The sequence below is a fragment of the Chinchilla lanigera genome, unplaced genomic scaffold (genome assembly GCF_000276665.1).
Source record: "Chinchilla lanigera isolate Chin_1 unplaced genomic scaffold, ChiLan1.0 scaffold00029, whole genome shotgun sequence".
In the NCBI taxonomy this organism is placed as follows: Eukaryota; Metazoa; Chordata; class Mammalia; order Rodentia; family Chinchillidae; genus Chinchilla; species Chinchilla lanigera.
This window is the reverse complement of record NW_004955430.1, coordinates 20,207,635-20,231,652: the sequence shown is the minus strand read 5'-3', so window position 1 is coordinate 20,231,652 and position 24,018 is coordinate 20,207,635. Positions and strand designations below refer to the sequence as shown.

At 39.1% G+C, this 24,018-nt stretch overlaps 1 protein-coding gene across 1 annotated transcript in view; it reads right to left on the bottom strand.

Annotated features, from left to right (window-relative positions):
• Positions 1–550: 550 nt before the first annotated feature.
• Positions 551–24,018, bottom strand: part of LOC106148840 — a 169,170-nt gene continuing 145,702 nt past the window's right edge. Inside the window, exons 6-7 of the mRNA XM_013515569.1 lie at positions 1,584–1,698; positions 551–1,477 (exon numbers count right to left, since the gene is read on the bottom strand). Of these exons, the coding sequence (XP_013371023.1) occupies positions 1,693–1,698 (6 nt within the window). The 3' untranslated portion in view covers positions 551–1,477; positions 1,584–1,692. The remainder of the gene's footprint in view (positions 1,478–1,583; positions 1,699–24,018) is intronic.

Genomic DNA, 24,018 nt, shown 5'->3' with positions numbered 1-24,018 from the left:
AGAGGTTATTCAGTACTCTTAAAGGCCTACTATAAAGTTACTGAAAAGTTAACTCCTTATTAAGAATAAAAGAAGCACCATTTATTGAGTACTGTCACATCTTAACCTGTTAACAACGTGTGAAGAACCATTCTTGCGATACCCTTACGGCACTTATCAACATAATCACAAGAAGTATCATTATTCTCATTTTGTACACAAGCAACTTGAGCTTCATAGAGTTAGTGGTTGTCTGAGATTCTCACAGAAACCAACAGGAACTCCAGAATTAGAGAAGAACGGCAGATAGTGGCCATCATTAGAGATGAGGCCCTCACTAGAGATTTCTAGAGTTGACTATGATATGAAAAATAGAAAAGGTGACTACTATACAACTCCAGTTCTGTGTACAGAAAATATGTAGCTGTAAGGCAACTTCTAGAACAGCAATAACTCTGGAACCAGATGAGATCTTTCACAGATGAACCTCTTGTAGGTCTGTACTGGACTTTCTTACAAAACCACTAAGGACACAGTTTTGGAGGAAATTGACAAAGACATTGTTGCTGAGTCAACTGAAAACATTTTATTGATAGGCAGGCACAGTTACAGAACAGTCAGAAGTACTATAGCTTCTGTACACCCAGTCACAGAAATGTGCCAAGTTCTTTACCTCCCTCAAGTAAGAAAAGCCACAGAGACACCAGAGCAACACCACTGATGAGGACAGTTGCTCTTCGACTCCTGCTTTGTCTTAGATGATGACATTTTGAAACTTTCCAGTGTTCCAGTGTTGGTTAGCTCACATTTGTGATACTTAAAGCCACTTTTGATATTCATAATTTTTTGCTATTTTCCCTACATGATCAAAGAGGAATTACATTTCAACCTGTAAGATTTATGTTCCTTTGCAGTATAACATTTATATCAAATGGTGTGTAAGAGCCTCAGGTATAATGTATGTTTGATTATATTTTAATTCCAACCACTACCACATTGAGATCTTTTCAGTAGCTAAGCAAATGTGACTTGGGTCATTACCTAAATCCACACTTTGAGAAAAAAGGAAATATATTTTTAATCTAAAAATGGGCGAGATACAAATCAAACTATATGGGCACGTTTACTAATTAACATGGAACTTCAATTTAGAAATTCCCTAAGAACATAAACAAGGCTCATTTCATCACAGATCATACCATATAGAACAATTCTTTTTTATGATTCCCAGGCCAAGAAAAGAAAGACAGGAAAAAATAAAGCAAATCAGTCAAAGTCACAGAGAATTGTGCATTATGTAAGTGACCCAAGGAAAACCAGTCCAATTCAGAACTGTCATGGTGAGAACGTCAGTCCATAAGGATGATGGGCTTGAATTCCACTCTAGGTGCTTCTTGGCTCAAGGAGCGGCGTGTCTGTCTTATGCAACAGCAGCACCTTCCTCAGTGTGTTTCAGGAGCTCCCCAGAACCATCCTCTCTCTGGCCAAGGAATGGGGTCTATAAAAAAACACACAGGAGAAAGCCCATCAGGCTGGGCTGAAACAATGTGATAACTAAAGGATGATGAAGTCAGACGGCAGAGGGAAGAGTGATGGATCCTCACCTCCTCAAGCTTCCTTCTTGCTGCCTCTCTGGAAGGGTAGCATAAGCCTTGCACAGCCAGTGAGTGATGTGGAGTCTTGGAGGTCACGCCCATCACCTTGCAGTCCACACTATCTCTGTTGACAAGAACATAAAATAAATAACCTGGCATCATCATCTACAGAATCTCAAGGAGAAGACATCGTAGAGCAACATAGACATACAGAAAAGAGTGAGGGAGGACAAGAGAGTAAAACTCAGAAAGGATACTCTACCTGCCACCTTTCCCTGGGATTTCCCTAGGCAGTCGTATTCTGGACTGGAGGCTTGAGATGATTCCTAAGACCTCCCGAGGTCCCAAAGGTCTGAAAGGTCAGGAGGCACCATTCCACTGCCATGTGGGTACCTGAACTCAAAGCTCAGCTCCTTGAGCACCTCAGCCAGCCTTGCCCCAACTCTCCCGAGTGGATCCTGTCACTGAAATACTACATAACAGAGAGTAAAATGCAGATGAAAATTAGCAAGAGGTCTTCCTTTGCCTTTGCCCTGGGGTGGTAGTTAGGGAGAGGCCAGAGGACTGGGGTAGGCTGGATTATCAACCACATATTTCTGCTCATTAGTGACTTTAATGTTCAAGTGATCCCATTCTCAGCTTCCCACCAAGCGACAAAAACTCTAAGCAGAGTCCTTCAGTCCCACGGTTCATGTCCTTTAGTTTCAATCTAGCATTGCTGGTTGACTCTAAAAACCCAGACCTGCAAAGTGAGGGACACTGGCTCCACCTGGGATTCTCTTTTCCCCCAGTTTGTGGAAAGCCCAGCATTGCCCCTTGGTCCTTCATAAAACTCTTCTCCTCAGAGCACGGAGTAAGTACATGGCACACAGCGAAGAGCCCAGGCTGGGATTCATAGCACTTGAAGGACTACACAGAAAAACATAGCAAGAACATTCAAAGATACTTATCCAAACAAACGCAGTTACCGGTACCGTACCAAAGCCTTGTGGGATGGTCTCATAGGTAGAGTAGTAAAGGCACTAATGAAACTGAGAACCTGTGTCTTTTTCACTATGACTACGTGCTGGCGAATCCAAACACTGTCGATGACAAAACACTGCTCTGCACTTGGACAGCTCCCTCCCTCCTCGGTGTTCACTGTGGTACCCATGGTACCCTAATGCTGCCAGAGCCTCTCCTCCCACTGTCCCTGCTGCCCGGAATCTCCTTCCCTGCCCCACAGGCCCGTTTCAAATGCTCCTTTATCAAGGAAGTTTCTCATGACTCTGATGGCTAGGAACCCTCATCCCTTCCTCTTCTTAACCCCTAAGTCAGTTTATCCAGACCTTTTATTTATACTTTACATTTAAATATGCAAACTGTGGTTTGTAAACACAGGTCACCTCAGGGAGGAAAGGGTCCCAGAGTTCTAATGTGAATATTCTCCACCTCTGTTACGGGGAAGCCAGGAGGGTTCTGAAGCAGAAGAATGAGGATTTTGATAATTTCGCATCTGTTAAGCGCTTAGACCAGAATCTAGCATATAGGATGTATTATAAAAATACATGCTAAAGAAAATAATTGTATGAGTCAACATAGGACTCCTTACCTCCCCAAAGCACTCCAAACACAAACTATCACTGTCTAGGTTCCACGCTGAAAACTTTGCAAACTGCCTCAGTTATCCCTCTAATCCCAGGAAGAACTACGTCCACTCTCCCTATTTATAAACGCAGCAACTAAAGCACAAAAACACTAAATAACTTTCCCATGGGTGCACAACTAATAAGCTGTTGGGGTAGGTTCAGAAACTAGGTTGTCAAGTCAAGCTCTCACTATGGAGCCACTGACTGCAGAACTTTCTGTGGTGATGGAAATGTCCTGTGCTCCCTAATACGGTGGCCAGGAGTCCCCTGTAGCTGTGGAGCTCTCTCAAAACGAAGCCACTCTCATCAAGGAACTGAAATTGGAGTTTCACTTACTTTTAATTAATTGAAGCTTAAATAATCACATGTGTTTAGTGGCTACTATCTTGGATGGTGCAGGCTTGTCAGAGAGAGCATTTCACAGAGGCTCCCAGCGCGGCTAGTGGGGATGACAGGATTCACCTCAGACCCAGGTCACGGCAGCGTATTTGGAGTGGGGAGCATGTGGTGTTCCTAATAACACATAAGAGCACAGGCTTTAAAGCAAGACGCACTTGAGCTTGAAATTCAGTCCTATTTTTCACTGACTGTGCTTGCATTGCATTAGTGAAGCTTCCTGCACATCTGATCCCTTTTCTGTGAAGTAGGCATAGAAATATTTCTAGGCTCAAAACAATCGTTAAGTAATGCAGCGTAAGAGGTAAAGTGCTCGGTACATGCTTGGTACAATTTAAAGTGGAGTCATATCACATAAACACATGTGAATTCTTCTTTCCATGCAGTAGAAGTGAGGAAGAGAAACTCATAATATAAAAGGCTGAGAAAAGCTTTTCCACCTGCCTTATGCTCTGTGCATACACATGTCACAGGGGGAGCATGAGCGGAAAGACAAAAGTCAGTTTTCTCATCCTATGGTCTTTCACAGACCTAGTGTATGCTTGTAGGGCATACGCGTGATTTGACTCTGATGCCCTGATTGTAGGAACATACCACCCTTTTCCCCCAGCCAAACAAGGGTTCTTAGAGTTATTCCTGCAGAGCTCAATGCTATCTGTGTACAGACTCCTGCTATGGTTACTTTTGTAAATCCTTATCTCGGCGCTTGTACGTATTTGTGTTCTCGCTAGTGCTCTCACATGCACACATTTTTCCCCTGCTCCCCCCCTCCTCCTTCCTTTCTCCTGTATATAATGCTCTGTGTTAGTGTTGGTGTTGCATTGTTTTGTTTTGTTTTTTTTTTTAAACATAATTGCTCCTAAGCTCCAAAACCCCCCTGCGTTTTGATGTTGGGGCCTGGACTATGCACGTCACCCCTCTCCCGGGCCTTCCGGCTCCCTCAGGCTCTGTTGGTAGGACGTGCCCCAGCATGACTGTGGATGGGGAGGAACATACTGGCTCCTGATCTGCTGCCTATTAGCGCCACCCCAGTATTACTGCTTTCCTCGGGCAGCCGCAATTGATCCCACCTAGCAGTTTCTCTAGATTCTCACTGTCAAGTTCACTGTACCTCTTCTAAGACACCAGGACAGCCAGCTTTCCAGTGGCCCCACCCTAAGAGGTCTGTGAAGTGTGGAACTTTTCCCACATGTGTTTTTTAAAGTTAGTGCACCTTTGTTATACAGATTAATGGATTTCGTTCTGGCAGATTCTTGTAAGCACATAATTTGATCATTTTTACCCCTCCCATACTACTCTGCCCCACCCTTCCCCCAGTTTCACTTTTTCCGGAAGTTCCATGTGGATCATATATTTCAGGCATACCTATTATTTATACTTCTTTCCTTTGCTCTTCCCTCTCCCAATCCTAGTGGGACATATCGAAGCTTCCTGCAGTTTACTACCTCTGTGAGCCACAGGATCCATTTATATCGCTCAGATTGTCTGATGCATGGTTAACAACTATTTATATAAATTATTTCTGTTAAAATAACTGGTGTAGCATTTTGTCTTTTAACTGGACCAAGCCTGATACACCTTTGTCCTGTTTTTCTATACATACAGCTATGTTACCGAGTATGTACAAGTATAAGCGAGTGTCACAGTGCTGCCCTATACTTTTCCCCAGATAAAAATTGCTGACATATTCTGACTTTTTTGTTTCAGATCTTCTCTGCCTGCACCTAGATACAGGAAAAAGAAAAGAAAAATAGAGTACATCAGATCACGCAATTTGAGTAAAAAATAATCAAGCCCTGAGCTATCTCCTCTGGGGGCTCATTCCAAGACAACAAAAAATCAGGTAAAACACAAAAACTTTCCATTAATGAAGACTGACATATGTAATTCTTTGTGCACGTGGGGGTAGGGGTGCATTCACCAAAGCCTGAAGTATAGACCTGCAGCAATACATCAACAACTAACCTGTATCAGATGAACAAGAGCCTTGTGCAACATGTCAGCCTTTGACAGCTTTAACTTTCCCATCTGCCAGCTCTCTAGAGGAGACATATACATACAATATAATGCAAGAGCAGATTATATTATATCAGATCCACTTTAGAGATTCTGATCATGACTACTCACACTTCTATCCCTCCAAAAATGTTGGTCTTATCTTTTTCAAACAGTAGAAGATATAGGACCAAATTTCCATGGCTTATGGATAACTGCCTGCCTCTTCAACCTACTTGGGCTAAACGAAGGATAAGTTGACCACAGAAATCTCTGATCACATTCAGACCTGATTCTTCTGAAGTGACTCCTGTTATAGTACTTCATGCCACAGATAAAGTGATTTTTACACTCACCTCTGTTCTCAATGTGATTTGCAGCTGAGACATTTCTAGTATATAAATGGGATTCTAACTCAGAGAAACACAACAACCTGGATCCTCATGCATCATAGTGTCCCCTGTCTTTAGCCTGCTTCTGCTGGTAGCCTAGACCTTCTTCCCTATCCCATCTCAAGCTATTCCTTTGAGGAACTCACAGAAGGAAGCTTCTGGTTCTGACCTGAATGTCATCTACTGCTGTTCTCAGTCTTCAAGGAGAGTGGTTTCCTCAAAGTTTAACTGCTCCCTGTCTTTCTAAACCAGTGTTTTCCTTAATCCTATAAATGTGGCAGAGATTCTCAGGCCCTCACCCAAGTTCCTGAAGGCTTACTAAGGACTATGTCCAAAGGCCAGCAATTGCGTCTCTTTGCATGAAGGTTCTCTCCAGGCACCAACTTTAGGCGTGGCAGTCCAGCAACATCTGATATTAACTTGTCCTGAGAGAAGCCCTCAACTAGGAACTGCTAATTCCCAGAGCAGAATTGTGGGCCAAATGTTCTAAACTGTTTTCCAGAATTTTCCCATGGTTCCAAGTTGTAGCTGTCCATCGAGGCTGGGTAAGAAGCATATCCTTGCTGGCTCCCTTTTTTCTGATATTCCTTTCACTCTTCCCTTATTGGTGCTTCCTCTGTTTCTCAAATAAACTATTTGTTTTCAAATCCTCATCTCAGGGTCACTTCTGGGGTACTAGAACTAAGACAGTGGAAAACTACTGTTTTTTAAAACTCTCTTCACTCTCTTCAAAAGTATTTTATGTGTATGTAGATGTATGTACACATAAATATGTATTATTTCTAGACTACCTTAATTTGATTTACAAATAACTATGTATGCCCAGTTGATACTGGAGTTTTCAAGTATTTTGCTGTGTGCTGGTGGTGCCTCTCCTGTAAGTTGATAAGATGCTCAAAGCTCAGGAGAGCATCACCCCCTCATTCTACAATCTTCTGTAATGCCCAGTTTAACATTCTACAGGCTTCAATATTCATTCAGTCAGCACTGACAGACATGAGGCCGTAGAGGTCAGGTCTGTTTGTCCCATAGTCTTGTCAAGGATGGGAAAGCTCTTAAGAGAAAGAAATTGTGATGTTTTCAACCCTTTGGAGGAGGAGGAGACTGGGAAGCCCAGAATGGAAGCCAGCACTGAGTTAGGGTACTAGAGTCATGTGGCATGTGCTAAGCCCCGTAGATCATATAACATGAGATACTATGCAATCAGCTATGCTCTCTTACCCTATTTCTGAGGGACAGTCCAGTCTAAGGCAAACTGAGCTTTATGAGCTAGGTAGGCCAATGCAAGGGCAATCCTTGTGAGATCCTTTCTGAGAATTCTAGACCTTTCTACAAACTGCAAGCCATCTAATTTAGTAAGTCCTATCAAAGTACATCACAGAAATGGATACTGACAGTGAAGGCCCCAAACAGGTAACTAGAAGATCCTACATTAATTCACCTTATACTCTACAAATGAAAGGCTTAAGGGATATTTTAACAGTGGCAAACAATGATGAATATTAATACCACTGACTGCAAGCACTTATCTTTGCTTAGGGCTCTCATCTGCCTCCTGGACCAAGAGGACTTACTTCATAGGCTTTCTGCTTGCCTATTTCTTTTCCCAACTAGAGAAAGAGTCTGGCTTATCAGACATTCTAGACTTAGACTCTTTATTAAGCAGCTCCCCCAGGACCAAAGATTTTAAAGGACATTCTGAATCAAACAAAGGTGAAATGACACTCAGAACTGAGTATTTTGTTGCATTATTGCTAAGCCTTTTACAACTGACAATCCAGATAAGATATTGATTAAACAGATTGTGCTGCATCCTTAACTGGGTTGCTAACAGAGTTCACTGTAATACAGTTTCGGCCCTTCCTGGTTGAATCTAGTGCTCCTTTGGCAACCAGAGACATAACACACTCAGCACCCTTCAGACACCTTGTCCTGCATGGTTCCAGGAGCACTCGGCAGGCAGAGTGCAGCCATCGCAAGCTCTGGGATTCTAAAAGAACATTTCTAAGGTTTTGTTTGAGGAAAGACACCAACATATGGCTTATATGAATCCTGCTGATTGAGGAAACATCAGATTAGATAGAAGCTTTCTAAAAATAACTCTAATTTGAATAGAAAGCCCAGTCCTTTTCAGAGCCAGACTGCTTTCCCCCTCATCATTTGTGAACTTGAAGAGGCCACAACAATGACAAAGCAGACAAAGCAATGCATAGTTCACTCAGAGACGAATTGGAAACGGAATTATGAACAGCTGCCATACTACCCAGGGAAAAAGCCAGAAGTAAGAAAGGCATAGAGAAGAAGCACAACCACCAGAGACCTAACTCTAAGCCCCAAATATGAAGGCACCTGTAAAACACTTCCTTGATCCTCCTCTACCTTCCACTTCCTCTCCAAAGAAAAGCTTCATTTGCCCATTATATCAATCCGCATATGAGACAATCATTCACAGAAGATATGTTAAAAACAGATACGATGACAATAGCAACCGAGTTACAGATCAAGTACTCTTTGAGCTTCCCTGCTCAAAAAGGTTTTGCACATTTATTTAGTGGAGAAATTTATGGCAAGTATTTTTACATGCACATGAGAACTACCCATGCGGAGTATCTCTTACCGGTGAGATGTTTACTTATGCTCCCCTTCAAAGCCATATATTTTCAAAGAGAATCACAGCCAAAGGAGAAAAGGAAACACATCCCTCTGGGCTAAGCACTCTCTGGGTTCTTTGCATGCATGATTGTCCTACAGTATGGAAAGATATCTTGCCAAAAATTTCCCTCACACATAAGGAAGTCTTTAGCACTTTAATAGTCATGCTACAAATATTCCACATTATCCCAAGCTGTGCTCAAGTTTGCATTGAATCTATCATTGATTGTTTGACTTGTAACAAGTTAAAATACTGACTGCCCCTTGATGATCTCATAAATGTTTAAAGTACTGAATATCAAAAGTACCTTATTTGAGGTCAATTTAAAATCTGTCCAGTCTCTACTTATAAGGCAAGCTAACTGCTCTCCTCTTTAGTTTTATAGCTATTCTTTCTCTTCACCTCCAAGACTTATTTTGTCCTTGACAATCTCTGGGTATCTGATAGAGAAAAAACAAGAGTGTTTCTTGTGTTGAGTGTTGTTACAATGCTGGTGGTGGTTTAAAAAACTAATGTCCCCATATAAACATTTCTACATATATTCCCCACTTTGGCTATTAGAGTAAAAACTCCTCGAAAGCAGAGTCAATTCATCATGCATCCTCCTTTTTTAAGCTTGTTAATGCCTATCAGAATGCTGAAGACTAAGTCAAGGTGATTTTATCTTCTGACTAATAAATATGATGCTCACCGTACTATGAGATACTGTGTAATACCAGTAATCCCCAGTACTGGGGATTATGCATTCCTAGGCTTCCAGGGATAAGTTCCAGACAAGGGTTCTGGATCAGGGTGGCATGAATGAATTACTTGTAGGTCTTCTAATTTTTATTTTTTGAGTTTACTCCTCTCCCACCTTTGCCTGTAACCAGTGAAGGCAGGAGGGAGAGGAGAGTTTATAAGAAAATTTTACCTAAATGACTTCTAACATCACTATCTCCTCCTATTTCCATAGTCTAAGAACGAAAATTCTGAACATGGCCTGCAATTTTAAAAAATCATTTAATATGTAATTATTTAATATGTAGTTTACTGACCCTAATACTGCAAGGATTTTACCAGATTATCATAATGAGGAGTGAGGCCCTTGGAAGTCTCTGTGTGCAGCCCATAGGACAAGTTACAGAACAGACCCATGAGTTTTAGGTATCTCAGGCTTGATCCCGTCCCTCTTGGCCTTTTGCATACTGATTTTCACAGAAAAAGGAGGATGTGGGGCAGTCAATTTCTTGTAGCTGCAGAATGCCAGGAATAAAGCTGGTAGTGTTCCCAGAGGCACCCCAAAAATAAGAGGGAATTCTGTTCACTACTGCCCAGTATCTGTGAAACATAATGGGTACTTATCCCAAGTTTTCATTGATTAATGGAAAATGGGAATAAATAATAAAATGAGAATAAAATGGGATTAAATGTCCTGCCGACCTTCAGACAAGACACTCAAGCTGCTGCTGGTATGCACTGGAGGATCCAGCAGAAGCTCAAGCGAGGTTACAGAGGTCAGCTACCAAAATGCGCTCAAATGAGTTTTTCAGCTAAGTCTATACCAGTAAATTTCCAATCTACCAATCGTTCCAAAGCTGTGACCCAGAGGAACCAAGTTCCCAGGCATAAAACGAATATAAACAGAGTTCATATTTGACAGTGTGTGGCCTATCCAGATGCAAACAGATTACTCAACCAGGGCAAACACAGGAGATGCCAGCATCAAACCCAAATAGCGACAGGGCCAATTATGACTCGGCTCATCTTCCTGAATATGAAATGTCACTTGTGTCGGGGAAATGCTGTCTGTAAAACCCCCGTGAGGAAGAAGCCAGGTCACTGTGACTTTCATTCCTCCAGATACCATGAGGAAGAAGCAAAACGGCACAATCCATTTGCTTCTCTAGGTTGGAAACTTAATTCCTTGAGTTTTGAGAAGTCGAGATCTTTAATTTAATCTAGAAATCATCTGAACACAAAGCCCTAAAGGTAACCCAGCCAGTGAAGAAGGGATGGGTGGCACTGACATTTTCTCTAAGTAGAAATTCAGGAATCTGTAACCCAGGGGTTATTTGCCGTGAGGCTATAGGGGCCCAGCATGCCAGCTCTATTTTTCAAGAGAAGTTCCCCAAAACAAAAAGCAAAACAAAACAAAACCTAGATTATTTATGGGTGGCTTGCTGACACTAACAGGTAGACAAACTACAAAATTTTTTGGCTGCTGTGCAAGCAAATAAAGACACATCTAGGGGCCACACTAAGTGTGTGAGTTGTCAAATTCCTAGGTTTCTTCTATAGATAAAATTGTAGATGTGGAAAACATCAGGTTTCAATGGTTTTTATGTAAGAAGGGTAAAAAGAAGCATATCAGCCTGAAAGTCAGGAAAACTGTGCATTGTCCTGGATGTGCTACGTGTTTCTAGGGAGAGGGGAGATAGATCCCCTGGTTTCCTGGAATCTCTGCTTCATCCTGTCTAAATCAGAGACAGATCTCAAGGCTGTTGTGAAGATCATATCAAAGTAGGCTGAGATACATGTAAAATCCTGTATGCCTGGCCCGCTTTACTACACCCTGCTTTATTACTCCATACCATCACTGGAAATCTGGGATAATGACCCTACTTGAAAGGAGCTGTCATCTGAAGGAAATCGGATAATGAAAGCCAAGTGTTTAGGACACGGCCTGACAGACAGTAAGTACTCAAGAAGACTTTGTGGTTATTATTTGTAACCAAGAAACAAATTTTAAAGCAAAAAATTATATAAGCATTGACACAGAGTTCACAGAAAAGTTCAGTTCATTTAAGGTTCTACTAGGGTATACAAAGTGAAAATCAAAAAACAGGTCTTCTCACTGAAGTAGAAAATTTTCCATGAAGTTCTAGTTTTTGTTCCACTGTTGACTCATGAAGTATTCTTATTCTGTATTGGTCTCTTCAATATATTCAGAATTAACAAATAGGCTAGTGCCGTTTCTCTTGCTATTAATTACTAATAAAGTTGATATGACAGTGTTTTAATTGATTAATACAAGGGAAGAAAAACTCTATAGCAGATTTTTTTTTGTTATATAAAGTCCAAAGAATACTTTATACTATTCAACAAAACCAAAGATTAACTGATTTTCCTTTCTAAGACCTACTTGATGAAATGACCTACATTCTGATTCATTACAAAAAATCAGAATTTTGGCCAGGGATATAGCTCAGTGGCACAAGCGCCTGCCTGGCAAGGACAAGGTCCCCAGTTTGATTCCCGGTACCAAAAAAAAGAAAAGAAATGTTACTCTATTTAGGTAGACAAAGTTATCCCAAGCCACTGGATAGGTAAACAGGGCTTATGTTTATCAACACTGCTAAGGTAAAACGCTCAGAAATCCAACAATATGTTGCATAAAAGCAAAACTGCATAAAATGTTTAGAATCCAAGGTAAGGAGTAATATTATTTTTTAAATAAACAAAACAGAAGGTTTCCAAAGCATGTAGCTCTTTCTAAATATAAACCTGACAGTAGAGCTGTGTTCACTAAAATTGGTCATTGCTTATTATCTCTCACTCAGTTTCTAACCAAGCTCCAGGACCACAGTGGTGGACCAGCCTGTGACTTGAACACCCACAGAATCACCATCTCATAAGCCAAAGCAGGCTCTTGGAAGACCCTTGGAGAGTCCTTTACTCAGACAGTTAACCTTTTCTGCTTCCTAAGTTTTCCATTTGTTTAAAGACAAACTGACCAAAACCACTCAGGCCCATTCATTTAGTGAGTGACAATTTCCGGTGGTCATTTTTACCTCCATCTGGGTAGGTCCTTAGTATGAATCGAAACTGTAATAACAAACATAGCATTGAATGGTAAAGTCTCCGAGGCTTACTTCAAGTCATCGCCTCTATTTACCCACCCTTGATGCTACTGAAATGAGTTACTCTCTTTCTGGCAACATACTCTGCCTCACCAGTTTTTTTCTCACATATATACTCATTCCTTCACCTCTTTGACTACAAGTACTGTGAGCAAATACCTAGGAGAATGGTCTGCACATAGTAGGTGCTCCAATAATAACACTGAATTGAATTATGGCCCAAATTTATGTCTGGTCACTGTTTTAAAGCAGTTCAACTTCTTAAAAGTCTTCTTACTGCTCTCATGGGAGAAAATGAAAATGAATTCATTACTATGCCTGGCAAAACGGAAAGCCCAAATTGGATTTTCCTTGCCTTTCTAGTTTGTTATACAACTGGAATATGAAGCTGGTTGGAAATCACATCCATCTAAGTTGGCAGATCTATCAAGGATCTTATTGAAGATATTAACATATGAGCTGGTTAGAGTTGGATTTATGCATTGCCATCATAGGTAATGGAGATGAAAAGGAACCTGTCAAATCAGAGGGGCCATTCATCTGCCGACAGAGAGTGTTCAATTAAAATGATTATTTATATATGGTCTGTAGAGCTACCAGACTTCATTCTTCATCACTTCATTCCAGGACTGTGGCAAGGGGCAATGGTATGTCCATTTCTACACGTGAAACACAGTGATTCCGTGAGCACTTTCACATAGCTTGGAAATTAATGTTCTGTCTCCTAAGCTCAGACAATGGACTGTTTAGGCCACAGATTTCAGAATAAAGATTATTTGTCAGGTTTATACATTCTTAATCAGAGTATAAGAGCTAATTACAATGAAGTTTACTGTTATTTTATAGGCAAGACTTTAGAGAGTGAAGCTATTTATTTCTTCCTAAATACTATGCTTATAATTTAGACATTTAGTTGTTAGCTGAGAAATGGTGGCTTAATAAAGGCTTCACAAGCTAAGTTACTGTAAGCAACATTATAATTTCACTTAGGAAAGTATTTTTCATAAAATAGAACAGTTTATTACATCAAGTTTTTTACATTTAGTCAAACAATATAGAGAAATATCAAAAGAAAATCAAACACACTGGTACCTCGATTCAGAACCTTAATTTCTTCTACAGTTTTGGAAAAGATGTCCACGCTTGGGTCTGTGTGGCAAAGATGGCCACAGTTGTGCTGTAGCTCAATGCAGTGTTTGCAAACAAAAACAAGATTTTGCCAGGTGCTTCTTTTGGTGAACCAAACTATTTGTAAACAAAACCATTCGTGAATCAAGGTACTCCTGTACCTACATATAACTAGGTGCTATGTTCACTAAAATTACACTGTTATCCATCACTGTTACCATCACTACTCAGTCTAAGCATCACCATAAATGCAAACTTAAGTAGGCCACATGTCTCCTAAGTTTCTTGGGGTGTGTGTGTGTGTGTCTGTGTATGCATGTTGAGTTGGATTCTTTGTCCTAAACTATTAATTATTTTGAATGTCTAAATTCCATGTGGCCCTTCTTCATGTTTAATTTTTTACTTTCCATAACATTTACAGTAACAGAAAAATGGAACTCTCCTGTCTGCCTACTTAGCACAAAATATTCCCACTTTCCCTTTCCAATTTCTTGATTCTTCTTTTCTTCATGTCTTTCGCCGAGAGGGAAAAAAAAATCAGGCGGCTTAGAGATATGACAAATTTTGTGAAAGCTCTGATGATTAATTTCTAAGGTGGAAAGTGCATAGCTCCATAACAATATTAAAGAGTCACCGTGCATCACCCTATGGTTTATTCTCCACCCCTCCACAGCTGTTACCCTGATTAGCTCAATCATGTGCAGTTTAGAAATACTACGCTGCTTTAAAAGGATTTGGAATGACTCAAATATCAGTCTACTTCAGATACTTTTTCCTGTGAAAGCATGTAAACATATTGTTTTCCTTTTGCATAGGCACCAGACACAATGTGTAAATGCCCTATGCACTACACCATATTAGATATTTGATGTTGTTTACTCCTAGTAGCTTATAATAGGCAATATGGACTCAGACACATAGTGAGCATTGGGTAAACTCTACTTACGATATTAAAATGTGTAGGGTAGTGAAATGTCTGCCCCATATACGACAACCCAAGGACTTCTGAAGTGAAGAACAAAGATAGATGTAAGCCAAACATGATGGCACATGCCTGCAATCCCAGTACTTCACAGGCTGAGGTAGGGAGATTGCGAGTTTGAGGCCAGCCTGAGCTACTTGCTGTGTTCAGAGCTGACCTGGATTACATAGGAAGGCCCTCTTTCAGAAATAAATAAACAAAATATAAAAGTGAGGAAAATAATCCAGTATCTAGTGACACCATGTCAAGTAGGCTCAGGATGCTGAGATATCATAAGGTCTCCAGTTCTCAGACTAAGACAATAGATATCTGACATCTTGGCTCAAGAAATTAAAAAAGAAAAGTAGACCAATGTAGCAAGAGATTTTTAAAGGAGGAAATTCTGTTAATGTTATCACAAAGGCCCCAAAGAACATAACGTGAATAGATTTATAACATATATTACTAAGTAGTCAGACAAGCAGCTCTCTGATAGGTTTATATTTTCAAAGAGAGTGTTGAAATACAGAGAAAGTACCCAAAATGAAGGGTGTACACAAAGTATCAGGAAAGCTAAAGCAGAGAAAGAACCAGATTTTTGAGAAAAGACAAAACATTAGTGCTTTTTTTCTTCTATAATTCTTTTTTTAGACAGCTTAATCCAAAAAGAAATAAAAAAGCAGAGATAGCCAATAGCTAATTGTAGTACAGGTGATGCTGACAGCAGAAAAGACACAGAATCCTTTTGCTGTAATCTTCTCTATCGAAGTGGCTTTCAAACAAAAAAGGCCAAATGCAGGAGAGAGAATATCCACTCATTTATTACATGACCACTTAATGATTTGTTAAATAAATAACTCCTAAGTGCCAAGGATTATGTTAGTCTCTGGAAAAGCTTTGGTGCGGAAGGCAAACACGACCTTTGCCCTCATGGAACTTGAATTCTTGTGAAATTAAATCTGAAAGGAAACCTGACAGGTCCTTTAATACAATCACACACAGATCCTCCAAGGTTAGCAAAGAAGTTATCTATCACTCCTTTGCCAACCTTGAAATGCTGAAGATTCGTTTTATTAATGGAGCTGTCAGATTTCTTTACAGGGCCTAGGAGATGATGAGGAAGTACAATAAAGCACTTGATGGATTGAGTTTGAGATTCCAGAATGGAAGAAATCTGCTTCCAAAACACTGCAAGTCTATACGGGGCAATTATAGAGCACAAGGCGAATTTCACTCTGAAATTTCTATAAGAATTTTAAAAACTGAATAAGTAATATATATTCTTTAACAACTCTAACAATGCAGAGAGAACACAGAAAGCAAAATTAAGGGACTGCAGTAGCATTGCCGTTGAGGTCCCTGCATATGTTGTAATGCAAGGTAGACCAAAGCCTGCTGTGAAATTCATGGTACAACCGTGTCCGCTGGCTTTCCAACTCTGCATTTAGTGATAGACCTTAGTAACTAGAACATGACATCATGGGTGTTATTTACAACGTAGAAAATGGCAACCACCACAAGAGATGTTCTTTCTTCTTTTCTTTCTCTCCCACTGCCGCTTTCTCCCTCTCTCCTTCCCCCATCTCTTCTCTCACTCTTCTCTGCAGAGACAGTAGTTAAGCATTTACCAGTACACCAGTTTCTTAATGTAATATACTGTGACCTCTGTAGAACTGTGTTTTTCAATAGGTTCCTGGGTATGTATTTTTTATTCTTCTCAATGCTACCAGGTTATTTTCCACAATGTGAAAAATTTGTACTGCTAATATAAGCATATGAAGCATGCATATAAGCAATTCTTCATCAGCCCTGATAAATGCTATATGCCTTTTCATTTTGGTCAATATATAGTATAGAAAATTGTGTCCCATTATTGCTTTAATTTGTGCTACAGGGAGCACAAATGAGGTGTAGGATCTTTTTATATGGGTACTTGCACTTCGCATTCCTCTTCTGTGAGTTTCCTGTTCATGCACTTTATTCATTTTTTAAAATTTAGTTGTTTTGGTATCATTTAGTCTGATCACAATGATTACACTGATGTTAACTTTTGATTCGTTATAAATTTTTTCTAGTGTATTTTAGATCTTCAGACTTTGTACCTTGTATCTCCTACCAAACATCGCTTGTAAACAAATGTGCCTATCTTTTCCCCACGGTCTCTGATTTTCTTGTCTTATGCTCTCCCCTAACTATGGAGACTACAATGAAATTTCTGTGACAAAGCAGTGAGAGCATAAGATCTATCCACAAACAACTTCAGTTTGCTTCCTAGCTCTGCCCCTCCAGATGCAGTTTTCTCTAATTCTCTGTCTTCTCATCTACAAACTGTGCTGGAAAATAGTACTCAACCTACAAACCTATTAAGATAAGTAAATATTTATTATACATTGTGAGATTTGCTGCACATCACTGGTAATTGAACTGTCGTCACTATCTTGCAATGTCTGTTCTGATTCAGTTTTTATTTGGCTATGGCACTTTAACAAATATCTCCACAGATGCGGTATTTGACAGACTCACACTGTGACATGTTAACGTATTAAAATATCTCTGCCTCGTTCTCCGGTTGGTGGGTGAAATCTCAGTCAGGATTCCTGGGTGCTATTCATTCCTGTGATGGTCCCTGGACACCTGGCTGATATAGCTTCAGTGGTAACAGGATAGTGCTTGTTTAAGTCTGTTTTTCTATTAAGAAAGAAACTCTTTCTTCCTGGAAGCTTTTAAAATTTCTCTTTGTCCTTGTGGACTTTTACTCAAAAATATAGATTTCACATAAGTATACTTCTGTGCATAGAGGATTTATAGTATACATAGGTAACCCATGTCTATGTGTATGCCCACATACACATGCATGCATGCACACACATGCTATGTATTAGCATCATATACACACGCCCACACAGCAATCTATAGGGAGATACATTTCTCCATATGTCTATATGTGTGTATGTGTAGTGACATGTTTATGTACATATGTGTCTAGATAGATCTATGCATATGTGCATTATGCACATATGTGTACATAAAGATGTATATATAAACATATTTTTTTCTTCAGGAAGCCCACTCGGACCTGCATTACACTTTTCAAACAGAAATTTCAAGTCTCTATCTTGAAGAACTTCAATTTTTGTTGCCATTGTTGTTCATGGTTTTAATGGTTGCTGTTACTCCATCTGCTCCTTTTTCCTCCTGGAAAGTTTATCTGTTCATTAAGGGTCCTAAAACTATTTGTTTTTCAATCAGTATTCTTATTTCTTTATATTTTTGCTCAATATTGTGAAATAATCCTTACATCTGATCTTCTAGGAACCTAATTTGGTCTTCAGAAGAGATTATTAGCCTTTCAAATAGTCTGAATTTTTCAGCTTGTAAAGGAGTTTTAAATTAACTTTAGGATATGGGGATTCTAAATGCATCTTCTTTAAAAATTTTGTTTTAAGGAAATTTCCATGTGTCAATCCCATTGCTTCTGTATCAACAGAAAAATGTTTTCAACTGATTCACTTGGCTGTTTACCCTACTTCAATCCTCTCTTTTTTTAGGGACACAATGACACTACACTTCCTGCCCCTGTGAAGTTGAGTGTGACGTGCTTTTACCATTAAAATGCGCAAAAATTGTTACACATAACTTTCAGTGCAGAAGCTTTTACAGCCAATGTGTGCTTTCTTTCTCTCTGTCTTGGCAGATGTCGTTATTCCAGTTAGCAGCCTTGCTAGGACCCTGAGCCTCAGAGTAAGAATGAGGCCACTGCGATGAGTTCTCTAGTCAACCCTTAAAGTCTGGGTGGGCATTAATCTTATTTTAAGCTACTTTGTTTTAAAGGCCACTTATAATTGCAGCCAAGGATAGTATATCCTGACAGTCTGCTTCATCTCCATTCTCTGGATGATATTTTGCTTTCCTAGCCACTGTTGAGTGTTCCATCAGTAACTTGCAGAGATTAAGCTATCAGACTGTTATCATGCAGCTGAAAACCATGACAAGTAGCCTGGATACTTCTTATGCCATTTTGTCAACTGTGAATTCCTAGGTTCTTCTCCCAGGATATAAGAATGTGTTCTTTATAATCTCAAGTTTCTGGTAGGATGAATGGCTCTTCAAAAGCTTCAACATACCCATATAGTAAAACATCCCATTTAAGTTGAGAGCAGAACCTGCAAACCTCCAAAGGGCAAAAGCCACAGGAGAGAACTGTGAGTCACCATCTTGACCTACCCCAACATGAACAAAGGCTTTTGTGAATCAATGCCTTTAAGAAGGACGCTCTCAGCTTGCTTTCTTCCTTACAATCTCCAGTGAACGTGGAAGTGCAGATACACGCTCAGGGTTCCTCTAGTCTTCCTTCTCAATTTGTCCAATGTGATGCTCCGGAAAAGTTAAAGAGAGGCAGGCAGATAAAGTGGGTGGTGGTCAGCCGTCTTCACCGATAGATAAAAGGAGACATAGAGGTGCCCAGGGAGAAGTGAACATCCTGGCTTTCAAAAAAAAATGAGGAAAAAGCAATGAGGGAAGAAAACAGACTTCAGAAATTAGTGAGTTTAATATGAAGCCTCAATTAAATTATAGTTTGAACAGTAAATGAATTGTTACTGCCTCGGAAGAAATGCTGGCACAGTTGGCGGTGGTCTGCTTAGATAAGGCTGCAGAACACGGTTCCTCGAGAGAAGCAGCATAGACACAAAGTAACAAGCTCAAGAGAAGATTTTACCATTTCAAACTAAATTTTAAAGTCAGAAATAGCTAGTAGTGACATGGACTAACAAATGGCTACAAAAAATTTGTGAAGAATGTTGTTGAGTCATTTCATGTCAATGTGGAAGAAAAATCTATATAATTATGGAAAGTTTTTATCCTTTTAATGAAATATATCAATGTCAGGAGGAATAGGAAATATCTGGCTTAATAGAAGGTCGAATGAAAAAGACCCAGGGACTTTAGCTAGCTACAAGGTCAAAATATAACACAAATGATGATTACAAAATAGCAAAGGAAATTGTGGGCTGTGTAATACAGAGGTAGAGAGCCCAGGAGATGGGTACTGCAAGATGGGTCAGTAGTAGTTTGGTGCTGGAAAACCTTTGCTGTTTTGTGCTTACAAACACATAAAGGCCCTTCTTCTTCAAAGACACAACTCTAACCCAGAATGTGTGGCCTGGTAGGTTGAAACACAGGCTCCAAGTTAATGACCCATGGCTTCTTCTCCCAGGCACACATGCAGGAGACACTGTACATATCTGTCCTGCAGCCTTGGCAACAAACTCCTGTACTCTGCATTGTTCATAACTCAACTGTAAGATTTTTCCCTGAATTGGATATTATTGTTAAGAAAGACTTTTAAAGTGGGGTACTTTCAAAAATGAACAGAATAGCCATTAGTCTGGGAAGTAAGTCATATGAGAAGGGATTTAAAAACCCAGTAAAGCCAAGGCTTGATAAGGAAAAAAAAACTCAGGAGACCATAATAGCAGACTTCAACTATTTGAAAGGAGAGGATTTAGATTCGTTCTCAATAGAACCAGAAGGTCAAATGAGGACTAACAGGTAGATTTGCAATGCTCCGTACATTGCAGTGATCAAGAATTATGTCAATTCCAAGTTACAAGACATGTTTCCATTTATGTAAGAGGCATTTTCACCTATATTAATGTCAATTTAAAGGAGGATATATCCTCCTTTTGAAAAGAGTGAGTTCCTCATAAGCAAAGCTCTACTGTGAAGAATGTTACAGAAGATTCTCCAGTAAAAAACTGATCTACTAGAATTCTTCCAACATGTTACATAATTTCATAGTATACAGCATTTGTGCCGATATAAGAAGTTATTGAAAAACAAATATAAGTTAGATACATTTTCTTCTTTGATGCAGTCCATAATCTAGTGATGAAGATGGATAAATACACCACCATGATGCTGAGCTCTAAAAATTATTTCAGGAAAGCCACCAGTTCTAGAAGAAACCTATAGAAATCACCTATTTCACTTTCATTCTCACTTGCAAGAACAAGAGCCAGAATTGCCAAATAATTTGCTGCATATGCTTATGTTCTTGCCCTTACATATTTAAGCTCAGCAGCACTACTAGGAGCTACTATGTATTCATAAAGTCCCACTAAAATCTAGTTTACTCTGAGTACGCGGACAGCAGATCTGAACAACGTATTCTCTAACAACTGTCATTCATGTTTCAATCATTTAAACCAGAATTGTCATTTGTGTTACCTAGGGATCTCCTACCTCTAGGTTGCCCAAAAAGCTCCTGGCTTTATACTATTATTCTAGCGTAATTACTAATACTGCTGTCTTTAATCCCCAAAGCACCCAGCATGAGGAATAAATTACCTGGTCAGGTTGCTACTACCTTACTTTCTACATGCTATACACTGTGCTTATATTGTATAATGTGAAGAAAGACCCACGAAAAGCACTGAGTAGTTTTCCACTAACTAGGACTCTTGATCATTAACATTACTTAAATACTTTTAGTATAAAGCAGATTAAAATAGTTACCTAAAAACCCCTCAGAGTTCTGTAAGAGTATAGTAGAAAAAAAAAATAAAAGCTCCAAACAAAGACAAGAGAAAGACTTTTGCAAAAAATGGAAATTTCTTGAAAACTCAGAAATAGGTTAAAATTTCAATAAGTAGGAAGAGCATTCCAACTAGGAGATGGAAGTAGTTTCATACTCATGTTTATTCATCAGTTCATTTATCCACCTAACAATAGGAGTATAAGGAAAACTGGTTCAAGGAGCGCTATGTCATGTAGGTAATAAAATAGGGAAAGGAACGATTGGGTTAGTCAGATACTCCTATGCCAGCCTTCCTTTTCTGTGCGCAGATACTGAAATGGAAAGAAAATAAGAGTAAACGCATGATAGATTAATAAATTAATCTATTAATTTTTATTAATCTAGTTGTACATACTATTGTTAGCAAATGTGATGCAATATGACCATCTTAAATAGTAATTTTTTGTCCCTGGGTGGCATCCTTCATTCAAGTTATTTTTTCTCTCATTCTCCTGCCTGGGAATTTATGGTTTAATAGACTATAATAGGCAAGATAAAGCCATTCATCATGTAGGCTTAATGTGGGAAGGTAAATTTAACTTGGTAAGCTTGTTATATAAATACTGGCCTTTTGTGAACACACAGAGAATATTTACTTGAATGTAAAATCCAGGCTATATATCTATGTCCAGATCTAAGGTACAGGAGAAGGGGTTTTCAGTGCTGTAGGGGATAGAAACTGCAGACATTCCTGCCTGGGATCAGGTCAGGCATTATGTGTTTGCTAGTCTTCCCCACCTGTAGCCTTTGGAGGACATTTTAATACCAGTGTATTTTATCTTAATATCTATACCTATACTTATCTCTATATCCATCTATATTTCAATGGAAAATTCCAACCACCTAGCCACCTAGACATTGCAGCGTTGTTTTTCTTGGTGGATTTATGGCTGGAATTTTCCTGCTGATAGCAGAACAAATGAAGATGGTGTTTTAGGAGTTTTAATGGCAAGTCTAGAGAGTTTCTTCACAAGCCACCAACCACATCATACGCCAAAAAGGCTTTGGATGGTATATGTTGAAAATGGCCACTAGAGGGATTATTGAGGCTGTGTATCAAACATTCAATACAGAGTAAATCCTGCTAGGCTGATTGGTCAAAGGAAAATGACTTGGCTGCTCAGGCAGCAAGACTAGCATTCTATAAATAAAGCGGAGATTTGGCATGAAGTTTGTAGATGTTGCTATATAACACATCTCCATTTCACATTTTCAATGTTTAAGGTTCTCGTGAATATGTTCCATTTCTTATTTAAACTATCCTAAGGTAAAATACTTTTAAGTAAGTAAGATATTTGTTTTTAAAATTTAAAGTAAACTGAGGACTTATATACTTAAACAACAAAACTTTCATCAGAGCTCACAGTATGTCAAGTCATCAATACGTAGAAGTTTTACTAAAGTCAAAACAGGAGCCATCTTAATACCAATCTCAGCTAGGGTGAGTTAATTATACACAAAGAAGTTTAAGAAGCCAATTTATCCAGGAATGATATGTCATATTTCTTGTTTTTCTGAACATCTTTAAAATAGGCACAGTTTACTCAGTTAATGAGAATATTTAGTTCAATTTAGCAGACAGTTGTGCACTCTTACCCCACAGAGGGCTGTAGGTGTTGGAAACTGAAAGCTGAGTGTGCCATAATCCTTTTCTGCAGCAAGCTTACAATCTTCCAGTTAAGGGTATTCAATTAATATCAAATTTAAATGATGGACTTGGACTATTAATTTTCAACTTGTCTAACTGCTCAATTGTGTACAACCATACATCCCGGAGGAGGAAGGGTTGTACAAAGCTACAGTAATGAATCTGCCCTTAAGAATCTTGGAATCTGGTCCTTGGCAAGATAAGAGCATTCAGAAACAATAAGAATACTCCAGAAAGAATGAGTACACATTTCTTATTACAGGTGATGACACTGTGATTTCCGGGATAGTAGCAAAGTCTTTAGAGAAAGTGGGAAACAAAAGTGTATTGCATTCAGAAAACCAGAAGGCAAAAGTTTAGATTAGGGTTTGTAGGAAACCACAGCAAAAAGCTATACAATTTTCTAGAGATTCAAGTAAAACAGGAAAAGTAGTGAAATAAATATTACCCTTCAGTTAATAGGACAAACATCTTGAATGATAAGGTCAGACGCATGTATGGTAACCACATGGCAAAATAAATACCTGGGAGGTACAGGAAAATGAGTCAAATATCTGTGTTCCATTTTTGCATTTTTAAATGGAAATTTGTAATTTGCACAATCCAGTTATGAAAGCTGACTTTCCAATTTTCATTAATGCTAAAAGGAAGACAGGGACTCTATGAAATGCATCCCAACATAAAATACTATACATGCACACCAGAGATTAGGGGGCTATGGATACCTAAGGGTCCTGACTATGAATTCTTCATTCTGTTTTGAAAAATGCAATTTTTTCTTGTTTTGAAGAGAACATTTGAGCATACAACTTACTCTGACTTGTCACCCCAAACAGATTAGTTCTTCCCATCAATTTTAAGTATATTAGCACTCTCAAGCAGCAAAGCAATTCCTGTGTTATGGAAGAGGTTATTAGTCATGTGTACCAAGACTTAACATGCCAAAAGATGACTCTAATACTCTCTTAGACTCTGGGAAGAGTGGGAAGCCACAGAAGTGTAACTTTGTTTATTGATAATGTTAAAAATAGCAGGAGAAAAAAATCAGAATAAAGAGATAAACGTACAAATTGCATCTGTACCTGTTTATTTCTTTAGGCCCTAAAGTTATCACCCTAGGTGATAATTATCACGGCATATATATTATGCTTTTAATATAAGGTTGATAAATTATTCTAGAATAAGATTTAGGGATATCAGAATGCTTAGCTGAGTGGATTAGAA